A 12,728-nucleotide genomic window follows, 5' to 3' on the forward strand; every position below is an offset into this window, starting at 1 on the left:
TGAAGTCCGTGTTGTTTCTGTGACGTATTAATCAATTGTATTTAGCGGCATTAACTTCCCGGAGTTTCTCTCTGCCGGCATCTTTGTTCTTTATCGAGAAATTTCTTTAACTTTATCTTCCAACTCTTCTGTTGAGCTTTTCCTTTCTAATAGCTCTTTTTTTTCTCTCTTGGAATGTTCTTATTTCAAAGATACTATGTCTTATCTCTCTAAGGATGTTAAGGATATTTATTATTGTTATTCCTTTTTACTATCTTCCCACTACCACCACTGTCTTTCATATTAGAGGTTATTCTCAAATGTCTCATGACCCTTAGCTGTCTGTTCATATTTTAAAACGAGCCCACATGTGGCTGCGTGGACGCTCGCTGTGTGAGTTGGGGCAGGGCAGGGTGGGACACTGCTTGTTCACCAGTGGGCTTCATTGTGGACGATGAGGTGAGGAATTGGCTATTTCTCTGTGGGAATTCCAGCATGCTAGTATTTGTGTTCCCTTTTGGGCCAGTTTTCCTATCTCTGTTTTCATGAGACTGTTTTAAAGAGGACTGATCATGGCTGGGAGGAAAAGGGAGCTGCCGATTTTCACTTAATCTCCTCTTTTCTGTGCCTTGTCCCCCTTCCAGTCTGAGTCCAGAGTCTGATGAACTCATCCCCTCCGGAAAGTAAACTTCCTGTCTCCTGTAAGAGTTGGGGAGGGCACCTGGGAGTCTGACCATTCTTACAGATCTGCGGCCAGTCTTCATTTTGCAGTGTCACCTGGTGTCTCCAGTTCCGGATCTTCCTGGGGTTTTGAGACCCCAGCCTATTGGCTTTCCCCTCTCTCCTAAGGCAGTTTTCAGTTCCATCTGTTTCGTTGCCAGGATTTTGTTGACACTTCTCATTTGTTGTCATTTTTTCTCCTGTTCTTTTTGCCCTTGTGGACTTATGCATTTTTAATTCCCATATTGTCATTTGGTGTCATTTGGTGAGGGGCTGGGACAAAAACAGAAGTAAATGGATGCGCTCAATCTGCCATGTTGAACAGGAAGTCCTGATCTGTAGAGACATTCATTGAAGGCCTTCTAGGTGCAAGTGGCAGTGTTAGGACTAGAGAGGTGGCCAAGGTAAATGACAGAGAAAGGGAATAACTTGGGGAATGCGGAAGGAAAAGTTGACAGGCCCTGGTGAGGGATGAAGAGTGGGAATCGAGAGAGAGGCGAGTCTGAGCTCAGCAGGGGTGAGGACACTGGCAGTCATCGGGAAGTCATGGGGGCATTAGTAAGCACTATGATGAAAGTCTTCCTGGGGTTCAGAGGGGCAGGACACAGCTGGAAGCTGAAGAGGAGGAGGGACTCGGATTGGGAGAGTGCTGAGCTGGCTCCAAGGATGCGTGGAACAGCTGGGGAGGTGCTGCGGGCCCCAGGAGCTGGCCCCTCCACCCGGCAGCCTGCCTGGGCTCTCAGAGCAGACCCAGCACCACTTAGAGCCCAGCACACATCAGCTGAGAGAGGGCAGCTCCGGTCGAAAGAAGAGATGTTGCGATATCTCTTCCTGACACCTCCACAGAGAGAGGAGCTGGAGCACGCATGTACACGTGAGGGTTTGTGCACACACGGCTGTGCCCCCTCCCCCACAGAATGGGGCCACCTGACGCATCCATGGAGGCGCCATGGGGACCTGCCTCTCCCGGTTCTCTTTTCCGCACTGTTTCTCTCTTTGTACCCTCTTCTCAGCTGGTGCCCACATACACCTTAGCGCCTAGTTAAGAAAAAAATACCGCTCACATCTTCAGGGATTCCATTTCTCCTCCCGTGAGCCAGAATGCTCCAGAACTTCTAAAACTTCCCTTGAGGAGGTGACACCCTCCCCAGGCCCCCCAGGGGGCCCCACCTCCAGCGTCTGCAGTGAGGAGGTGCCTGCTTTGGCACTCAGCGAAACCAAAGCATCTGATCCCCAGGGCAAATGCGCAAATTCTGAGATACACTCTTCCTTCTGAAAGTTTTTGGGAGCCAAAGCTCCCCGTAAACCCTTTCTTCCCTAACCCAGGCACCCTGTAGCCCCCAGCCCTTCCGTAGAGGGAAGTGAATGGATCAACCCCACTTGAGCAGGGGCCCTGAGCCCACACTCCACCCTCATCTCTGGGATTCCCAGCCAGAGGTGAGCTGAATTTGAATCCTGATCCCAGCACTAAGAAGCTGTGTGACTTTGGACCAGTTGGTTCATTCCTCTGAGCTTCCATTTCCCCTAACTGGAAAAATGAGGTAATGAGATAAGATGTATAAAAATGCTGACCATGGAGGGTTGATCCCCTCCCCTCCCCTCCCCTACCTCAGAGCCCAGCAGCCCAGCCTCTGGGCAGCAAGCATGGGTTCCGGGAGGGTGCGCTCCTAGCTCGGATCCACGGAGCCACCTGCACCCTGTCAGAACTCTATCTGTCAGGAATTTATTACGAATGCATTTTATAACAGGCTTTATAATAAGATATTAAAGACTGTGGCAGCATCTAGCAGCATTTCATAAATATTAATATTGCCTTTAGAGATGGCACCTACAGTGGAAATGGAGGAACTGTTGCTGAGGTTTGGTCAAAAGTACAGAATACATCTAGTTGGGGGGGCGGGGCGAGGAAGGGGGCGGTTATACGGAGAAGATGAGAGGGTACAGCTGCATTTTCCCCTCCTCCCTTCCTTTTTCTGCGTCACAGTTTTACACTTCTTTTCCTTTGCTCACAACTTTGCCTCTGTAATTTCCTTATTTCCCTTTAAGTTGGCACCCCCGTCCTCTCTGCCCTGCACTTGATGTGTCCTCAGAAGACACAACACTCCTCTCTCCCCTCCACCTTCCTCACGGTCCTCCACGCGGGACTGAGCTGCAGGACGGGACAGGCGCCCTCCCCAGGCTGTGGTGTGTGTGTGAGGAGGCGGTGAGGGCCTGGGGGACTCGAACTTACCTCAGCCCGTCTCCTCCGCATGGGCGCTGCCATTGCCCTCTGTGGGCTGAGCCGGGCGGGAGTAGAAGCCGCTGGAGGAATGGCGGTCCCTGTCCCGGCCCTGGCGTGGGTTCGGGTGGCGATTCCGAGCTTAAATCCCACGTGGGAGCTGTGAGCACCAGTGGCGGTTCCGACCATTGGCTGTGATAATAAGATATTAAAGACTGTGGCAGCATCTAGCAGCATTTCATAAATATTAATATTTGCCTTTAGAATGGCACCTACAGTGGAAATGGAGGAACTGTTGCTGAGGTTTGGTCAAAAGTACAGAATACATCTAGTTGGGGGGGCGGGGCGAGGAAGGGGGCGGTTATACGGAGAAGATGAGAGGGTACAGCTGCATTTTCCCCTCCTCCCTTCCTTTTTCTGCGTCACAGTTTTACACTTCTTTTCCTTTGCTCACAACTTTGCCTCTGTAATTTCCTTATTTCCCTTTAAGTTGGTCACTTTCTCCTCGACTTTCCTCCTTTCTCTTTTCTCCTAGGAACTCTCTTCCCTTCATTCCCACTTCCCCTTCGGCCCCCAGTCCGCCCCTCTCACCCTGTTGCCATCCCTTCTCCCTCCTCCCCGCTTCCCCTTCTTTACACTCTCTCCTTACACTCTCTTCACATCTGTTTTCTCCACCCTCCCTCGTTGCCTCTCTCTCTGTCTGGCCCCCTCTCTCTCCCTCAGTGCGCTCGCACCCCCCCCCCCCCACGCACATGTTCCAGTCAGCACCCGAGCCACCTCTGTAGAAGCCTGCATGTAATGTACCTCACACTGCATTGAGAAGTGAGCTATTTATCATTATTATTAACGAACAAGATCCCTTGCACGGCAGAACTTTCCCAGAGTCTATTCCCTTGTCACCCCAGGAGTAGCGAAAAGATTTATTTGTCTGTGAATTGCACGGGGTGGCCCATTTACAGCAGGCCCATCAGAAGTGACATGGAGCTTAAATGGGACCTGGAAGAGGCAGGGGCCTGCCCTGCCTGCCTCCTGTCTGCCTCCTGCCTGCAGCGGGCCCCTTGCTGCTGGGACAGCTGGGCAGGTGCAAGGGTTTTGCAGGGGATCAGGCCTAAACACACTCCCTGGCTCCCAGGAGGCATGAGCAGTGCATTTTGGGAGATTTCCACTGAAGTGGCCCAGAAGCCCTGAGGGAGTGGGCGGGACTGGGCGGGGGTGCCCGGGGGAAGGAGCCGGGGAAGCAGGGCTGGGGCAGGGCAGTGGGCCGAGAGGCCTGCCTCAGAAGCAGAAGTAATCACCCCCCTTGGGGCCTTTTCTCCAAAGCCCAGCTGCTCCAGTCCAACAGGAAGGTGGGCCCAGGAGCAGTTTCCATAATGAATATGCAGAGAGGAGTTGTCCCAGGATGGGGCAGCCCTACCCCCAGCTGAAATGTGCCTTTGGCCCTGCCTCCTGGCCCAGGCCCACCCTAGTGATGGTCCTGTAGACCCCGAACCTCAAGCCCAGACCCCATAGAGGCACTTTCTCCCTGGCCTCCTGGTCTCCAGGTGGGCAGAGCGTGGCTCTCTGGGGCACCTCTCCTCCAGGCCATGATCAAGCTGTCCCCTGCCCACCCCTGCCACCCACAGGCATGCTGGTCATCGCAGGGGCCTGCGTGGATTTGCGTGTTAAAAGAGACACTTAAAAGGAAGAAGGAGCCGGCACTCACTCATCCAGGCCGCTTTCTTCTTCCCCCATTATTACCTCCTATGCCAGTCAGTGATGGCGAACCTATGACACGCGTGTCAGAGGTGACACGCGAACTCATTTTTTTTGGTTGATTTTTCTTTGTTACATGGCATTTAAATATATAAAATAAATATCAAAAATATAAATCTTTGCTTTACTATGGTTGCAAATATCAAAAATTTTCTATATGTGACATGGCACCGGAGTTAAGTTAGGGTTTTTCAAAATGCTGACACGCGGAGCTCAAAAGGTTCGCCATCACTGCCCAACGCCCTCCACAGTAGGCTCTGTGGCCAGGAGCTTTGCTTTCTGTGGCCCAGCCTTGGGCATGAAAGGGAGGAAGTCCCAGCTGGTGAGGATAAGGGAGAGCCTGGGGCAGAGCTGCAGGAATGAGGACGCCTTGCCTGGGGCTGGATGCATTTAGGGGCCTGGGGAAGTCAGTGTGGGCAAAGGGGGTACCCACACAGGAAGGACAGAATAGATGGGGTGTCAGCACCACAGCCAGGGCCTATGAAAACCAGTCAGGGGGCGCCCAGAGCCCCTCATCTCTGCCTTTCTCCCTCATGTGCCCATTCTTTCCAAGATGGGCTTCCTCTGCCTGCCCGTGACTTCTGCCACCTACAACCTGTGGCTTCTGCGTGGCTTCGACCTGTCATGGCGCCCACACCAGCCCCAACCAGACAGCAAGAAGCTGCTTTTCCAGGCGCCCACAGAACGTTGATTTCACTTCCAACACCCCATCCGCTTGGGCTGTTAGAGTCAGGTGGTCACCCCTGGACCAAGCAGATGTACCTGGGTCTGAAGTCACTTGGTATAGACATGGCTGCCTAGGTCCCTCCCCTGGAGCAGAGAGAGCTGTGGGTGTAAAGAGCACCTTTACTTGGAAGGAGGGTGAGAGGGGAGGGGTGGTTGGCGTCTCTGGGGGAGGTGACAAAACACTGTATAGGAGTCAAAGCCCTGATTTCCAGGCACAGGTCTGCTGTTAACCACCTGTGAGACTCAGTGCAAGGCACGTCCCCTCACTTTTTCCATCTGTAAAATGGGGAGGCTGGACTGGATATTCCCCAAGATTCCTGCCAGCTCTCACATTCAAGCCTTCCCTGGGAGGGGCCTGGCCAGGCCCTGCCTCTGTGTTCAGCAGCTTCCTTGGCCTCCAGGTGCCCCGCCCACCCCTGCTCAGATCCCACCTCTCCTCCCACAGGCTCCCCAAACCCATGTGGGAGGGTCTCCAGAGGCTCTCCCACTCTGACCCTGTCTGCAGCAACCGTGAGGCAGTCAACAGAAATGTTCTCTTTCTGAATGTTCAAATGCCCGTTTGTCTCCGTTCATGATGAAGAGACTGACTGTTTACAGTTTCTAATACCCTCTTTAACCCCTTCCCCGGCAGAAACGTGTATACACGTTTTCACAAAATGTTCTTTTTTCAGTCGTCGACGAGTATACTCGTCTAAAACTTTACCTTCAAAAACCAGCTACATACGTACCATTCTAAATAATTTCATCTAGAAACTTTCTGAGGAAATACTATTCTTAACCACAAAAATGGTAAGAAAAAATAATTACAAACTGTTTTCATAACCAGCATCAAAAATACTATATAGAACCAAAATAAAAAAAATTAGTCTGAAAAAGAAACGTTTTTAACAAAAAAAGTGTTGGGGAAGGGGTTAAACAGGGCTCGTCTCAGGCTGCCCGTGATGGTATTTTATTACCATAATAATAATTACAACGACCACTTATGGAGTATCGCTCAATATTGTTATGAACCTGGCTCGGCGAGCTTCCCCCGCTCCCCCTTATCTCATGTAATCTTTCTCTCAAGCCTACACGGTAGGTACTGTTATCAGCTCCACTTTCACATGTTCCTTTATGTGAGGACACTGAGGCCCAATGAGTCAGTTTAACAGCCTATGTCTGAGGGCTCCGGCAAGTAAGTGGAAAGGCTGGGACTCAAACTTGGCGTCCACGCTCCGAGCCACCAAGTCTCACTGCCTGGGGTGAGCTTGGAAACCGGCCGCACCTGGCGCCACAGCGGAAATCTGCTTGCGTGGACCTGTGAGCACATCTGCACATCGCCATGGAACAGCAGCTGGGTGCTCGGAGGAGCCGCGGTGCACCTGCTGATGGATGGCTGTCCCCTCACACCTCATTTCCCTAACAGAGCATGGCGCCCGGGACCTGAAATGCAGGAAGTCAGCATTCTCCTCTCTCCAATGGCCCGTCCCTTCTAAGAACACGATGGCTCTTTGCCAGGCCTATTTAAAACCTTTTCTAAGTTATGCAGAAATTAAATGGGTTTCCACTGCAGGGCATGAAACATAAAAGCCAAGAAGGTCAGACACAGGACCATCCCTTTTCTTCTCCTCTATCTTCTTGGCTCTTGCTCTTAAATCTTCTCATCAGATCTCTGAGACCCTTTGCAGAGACCATGCCGGACGGACAGGTGAAATGTCCTCTCCTCCCTGGGGCAGCAGGCTGGACAGCTGACATTCTCTCTGGAGTGGAGCCGTGTCTCTCCTCTGGGGGTGGCTCTGTGGGGGGCGTGTCAGAAGTGTCCCATCAGGGTCCCCCTGGGAATAGTTCATCCCAAATAGTTCCAACAAAGGCATTTCAGTGAAGAGACTGCAGCTGGGGGCTCAGGGGAGGAGTGGATGTGGCTAAGGGCCACTAAGAGATGCTGAGGTACCAGAGACTTAGCTGCAGAGGGAAGCTCTCACTAACCCTGGGGCTGAGTGGGGGAGGGAAGGGCTTAGTGCTGCCAGAGGCCACTTACAGCTGGGCCAGGAAGGAGGGGCTGCGGGGCTGTGGGGCTGGAGCTGGGGGGAGTGGGGAAGTAACACCCCAACCTGTTTCTCTTCTTGTTGCCTCCCCAAACTCTGAGCTCTTACCAGCACCCCCCTTTGGCAGAAGCTAGCCAGCAAGGGAGCCTGGGGATGCAATGAGGTCACCCCAGTGTGGGCAAATGGAGGGGGAGGTAGAGGCAGAACAGGGTACTCAGTGGGTCTGGGGGTGCAGACAAGGAATGCTCAGCGCAGTGTCATTAAAATGCATAGTGCTTCTGGGCACCTCCCTGCCCTGCCCTGCCCTTGAAGGTGCTCGTCCGCAGTCTTCTAGACGGTGTCCGGCAATAAGATCACAACTGCCATCTTCGAAGCCCTTATTAGATGCTGGGAAGTTTACACTCATGACTTCCTGTACTCTTCTTCATGTGAACCCTATGACATCTTATTAACCTCAGTGTACAGAGAGGGGATTGAGGGTCAGGGACATTAAGAAACCGGCCCAAAGACACTCGGCAAGGCTCGGGTCCAACCGAAGTCTGTCCACCCCTGAAATCCCAGCACTCGTCTGCTCTGCCCCTTGCACACTTGATTCTATTTCTGAGGGAAGGAGAGCGTCTGTTTTCCAAGCCACGGAGCTGGGCAGGGCAGACTGAGCAAAGAAAGGCAGGTTCAGGAACCCAGGCGTGTGAGGGAGCCGCTGGGTTTGAGAAGTACACTCTACCTGCCAGGAACTATTAAACTGCTAAGATGCTGCGCATGATCTTAGCGAAGAGGCCAAGGAGCCATACCTGCCAGGAAGTAAAATGTGAAGGAGACAGGCCCAGACCGCGAGGGCCTGCGTTCTACGCACAGGGCGCTGGGGAGTCATGGGTGCCGTGGGGAGAGGGGTCTCCCGTCTGCCTCTGTCCTCAGTGCTGGGTGGGGGAGGACAGGTGCTAAGCCCGGCCATTGAGCCTGACACTTGCCTGGTGATGGACAGAATCGTGGGTTAGAAACAGTGGGAGCGCCATGGTGTTTCCCCTGGGGGTCCTTTCCAGCCTGACCGGAGACCTTATTAAGGACACCCTTTTCTCAGGCAGGTCGTTCTGGGGAAGGGCTGTTGGCATGCCCAAGCCTGGTCCCCAAAGAAAGAAGCTGCTCACAGCAGTGACGCAGGGCCCAGGTCACGGCCGGCAGCAGGGAGAGGGGCAGCGAAGTGGTTGCTCTTCTTGAAAAGAGCCCGCAGGTGTCAGGAGGGACCCGTCTCTGTCCCAGTGTAAACAGAGCACAAGAGGACCAGAAGTATGGTGTCCACCCTCGGCGAGCTTACAGCCAGTCCCACCTTCCTGTCTGGGAGGAGCCACCCACGCTGGCAGTCATCTCTGGCACCCCACGGAAGCGTTAGGGAAGGGGCTGCCATCAGTATTTTCAAAGTGTTTCGCATAGGGCTTGAGATCATGGGCTAGACCTGGACTGAAGGCCTCCCACTGCCTAGCTCTGTGCCCTGGGCAAACTATGTAACCTCTCCAGACCTCAGCTTCTTTTCAAAAACAGGATAGTGGCTCCCACCTCGAAGGCTGCTTGTCCACAGAGCTGGCAGGTGCAGTCCCAGCACATGACCTGGCCTATAGCTATCTTTAGCGGGAGCAGAGATTTTTACCTTTTTGTCTCTGTGAAGGGCCTCGTTAGATTGCCTGTCCTCAGATGTGCCCAGAGCTCACGAAATTATGAATAAATTAACTCACCCAACAGTCAGCAGGCACGGCCTACCAGCCACGCCTTGTGGCGGGCACTGCCGTGGTGAAAGCCAGTGGGTGCAAACAGATACTCGTAATATAGTGTGCTCAGTGCTGTCATGGAGGCTCCTTCGTGTATTCTTCAGGGACGTTTACTGAACATCGGACACATGCCCGGCACCGTGCTAGGCAAGGCAATGCCCCGTGGCTTTCGTGGAGCACATGGGCTCTGAGGGAAGACAGACACTCACTGTGCAATGATAGAAGTGTGGGGGACAGAGAATCCCAGGGTGCTGCGGGACCCTGAGCATAAACAGTGACCCGGGTGGGGCTGAGTGGGGCTGCCCTGCCTTAGGGGTCTGGAAAGTCTCCATGAGGAAGTTGCATTTAACCAGAGACCCCAAGTCAGAAAGGGGCAGGGGTCTCTACACACAGAGTGGCAGCGGGAATCACAGAAGGCTCCCAGACGTGGAGGCTCCCAGACGTGGGGGCTCCCAGGACGTGGGGGCTCCCAGGACGTGGGGGCTCCCAGACGTGGGGGCTCCCAGACGTGGAGGCTCCCAGGACGTGGAGGCTCCCAGACGTGGGGGCTCCCAGGACGTGGGGGCTCCCAGACGTGGGGGCTCCCAGGACGTGGGGGCTCCCAGACATGGGGGCTCCCAGGACGTGGGGGCTCCCAGGACGTGGGGGCTCCCAGACGTGATGAGATTTGAGCAGGCCTTGTGGGCCCCTCTGGTGGCAGGCTGCCCTGGCCTAGGGGTGGCAGGTGTGTGCCCCACCCCAGGGCAAGCCGGGTAACCTCTGTGGTGCCAGGCAAAGCCCCCAGGGCCCCCGGCACATGCCCGGAGCGCACACCTCCCCACTCCCTGCCCTTGAAACCTCCTGACACGCGGACTCTGGACCTGAGGCCTGGGCGGCCGGGGTGCACTCAACAGAGGAAGCGAAACTGCCCAGAAGCAGGGGCTGGGACCGAAAGGCTCTCATCCAGAACTCCAGGATGAGCAGATCATCTTTGGAACTGGCCCGTTACAGCCACCAGGAGGCCATCAAAAAAGGGGGAAAAGAGATACAGCATTTTAAGTTCCTCCGAACCCTCCTAGAATAAAAACGACAAGGCCGCGGTCTGGTTGGCTGGAGGGCCGTGGCTGATGGGCTTTGGGGGGATAGTCTGCGGTGGAGGCAGCTGCTCCGAGCTCCACTCACCCTTTTGTTTGCTTTGCTTCACCCCAGGACACACCGGTGGGGACGCCCATCTTCATCGTGAACGCCACAGACCCCGACCTGGGTGCCGGCGGCAGCGTCCTCTACTCCTTCCAGCCCCCCTCCCCGTTCTTCGCCATCGACAGTGCCCGCGGCATCGTCACGGTGATCCAGGAGCTGGACTACGAGACGACGCAGGCCTACCAGCTCACCGTCAACGCCACGGTGAGTCCGTGCCGGGGCCCCACAACCAGATATGGCCTCTTCCCAGCCGTGAAGGGGGTGGCAGAGCATCAACCTAGAGCCTGCGACTCCAGACTCTGGAATAGTGATGCCGGTGATGGTCATTATCATGGCAGCGCGTGTTGCTGAGGGTCCGTGCTATGTCCCTCGTACTGTGCTGAGCACTCAATGGATTGTCTTCACTAAATCCCACAAGAGCCCTGTGTCGTAAGCATTATAAAGAGACCCAGTTTACAGATGAGGAAACTGAGGTACAGAAGCCATTCGGTGACTTGTCCGCAGTCTCCCGGCCGCGGGGCTCCAGCACCTGCATTGGTGACCCCACAGGACACTCATGGTGCAGGGTGGCCTCTCACCGTGGGACACAAGACAGAGGTGTGACCCCAGCTGTGTCCTGACACCACCCAGCACACCGGAGACAGAGGGAGGGGCCTGGCCACTTCCCTAGAGTGATGACACTCACACAGTAGGGGGCACCCATCTGTGCCAAGCACCAAGCTGGGCCCTGGGAGTTCCAGGATGAGTGTGTCAGGAGAGTTGGGGCAGGAGAGAAATAATTATCCCATTTTGGGACTCACACTGTTGCGACTCATAGCCTAGGAGTAGTGGAGGAATGAGAACCCAAAACCAGGTTGTCTGACGCCCAGTCCAGCGCCCACGACAGAGTCTCTGTCTCCAGAACTTCAGTCATTTTCCTTTGTCGCCCGCTGTTTGCCACGGCCCTGGGGACAGGCACGCTATACCCTAAATAGTCCTGCCCTCTACTCTCCTCTTTCCCGCCCCCGGCTACCACCTCCGGGTACAGCTGGAGCCTTCAGCTGGTAGCAAGGAGAGCAGACTTTTTTACAAAGCTCAGGCCAAGAGTGGAACAAATCACCGGGGTCCCTCTTGACCCTCCAGGACCCATTTGCCTGACACACAGCATCTAGCCCCTGGATCTATGTCGCTGTAGTGGGGGCTGTCAGTAGCAGGGTGCGCTCCACATGGCCGGTCACAGAGCCCAGATCTCTGGGAAAGACCCACTAGATGGATCGAGGACCTGATTTTGAGAGATGAGGTTCCCCGAGGCTTGGTCAAGATGCAACAGCCCCTGGAGAGGCCACTGCAGACAACACCCTCGTCCTTCCTTCTCCCCGGTTAAGTGTTAGCTGTCAGGGAGGAGGTGTGTGCTGGTATTTGCAAAGCTGACTTACGAGGTTGGAGCACTAGCAAGGCCAAAAGCCGCTTTCTGCACCCACCTGCCCCCTCCCGCACTCCCTTGCACCCACACATGGGTGGTCCCCTCCTACCACTCCCCATTTGTCCACCCCTGGGCCCAGAAACACACAGATGCTTGCTCTCTTCTCACTATGAGATTGTCCTTCTGCGATCATTTCCATCCACCGTATAAATGGCTCCGTGCAGGTGGGGGAGAGAACGGAGCTGGGCACAGGCGTGAGTCTGGGTGGCGGGGCCTCTCAAGCTGGGCTGGTGAATACAGTTAAATTGCTGCTAATCTCCCAGCAATCAGGCCTTGACGTGGGAGAGCAGGAGGGGCGCAGGACTCCCTTTGGTATTGATGGCTCCCTCCACCCCACACCCACGCGCCACCTCCCATTCACAGATACCTCTTGGGGCTGGTGCTGTGCCCTTGGCTGCTGGGCATTTCCCCAAGGAGATTCTCCTATGTGGCATTGCAGGGAGCAGGGTGGGTTCCAGCCACCACTGGGTGGTACCAAGGTGGCCAAGCTCGAGAGCCGAAGGCCCAGAGTGACAGCTGGGAGCCTGGGCAGGTGCCTGCCCTGCCAGCTATGCCCACTCCCTGTCTCCAGCCATGGAGTCCAGTGTGGGCTGGACGTGGGCATCTGTGGCAGGAGCAAGACTGAAGCTACAGTGTGGGATGGGGAGGGCAGGTGCCAGGGTAGACGAAGCCAGCTGCCAGCAAAAGCCTGGTAAGGGCAGATCAGAACCACTGGCAGCCCCTGTCCAAGAGGTCAAGGGGCCTCCTGCCAGGCCTCCTCCTCTGGCCGTGTCTGCCTGGTGGCCATTCGGGTCCTGGCTGGGAGCTCTCACCATGGCCAGTCCCCAAGCCTAGGCTGTGGACACCGTGGTCCTGGAGCCTGGGAAGCTGTCTCCCCGTGGTCCCTCTGCCCAGCTCCTCCTGCCTCC

General features: G+C 55.1%; 1 protein-coding gene across 1 annotated transcript in view; it reads left to right on the forward strand.

Annotated features, from left to right (window-relative positions):
- CDH23 (cadherin-related 23) overlaps positions 1–12,728 on the forward strand; it is a 413,720-nt gene that overhangs the window by 114,238 nt on the left and 286,754 nt on the right. The window contains exon 6 of the mRNA XM_015562107.1: positions 10,368–10,562. Coding sequence (XP_015417593.1) covers positions 10,368–10,562 — 195 coding nt within the window. The remainder of the gene's footprint in view (positions 1–10,367; positions 10,563–12,728) is intronic.

The sequence above is a fragment of the Myotis davidii genome, unplaced genomic scaffold, assembly GCF_000327345.1.
Source record: "Myotis davidii unplaced genomic scaffold, ASM32734v1 scaffold134, whole genome shotgun sequence".
Classification (NCBI taxonomy): domain Eukaryota; kingdom Metazoa; phylum Chordata; class Mammalia; order Chiroptera; family Vespertilionidae; genus Myotis; species Myotis davidii.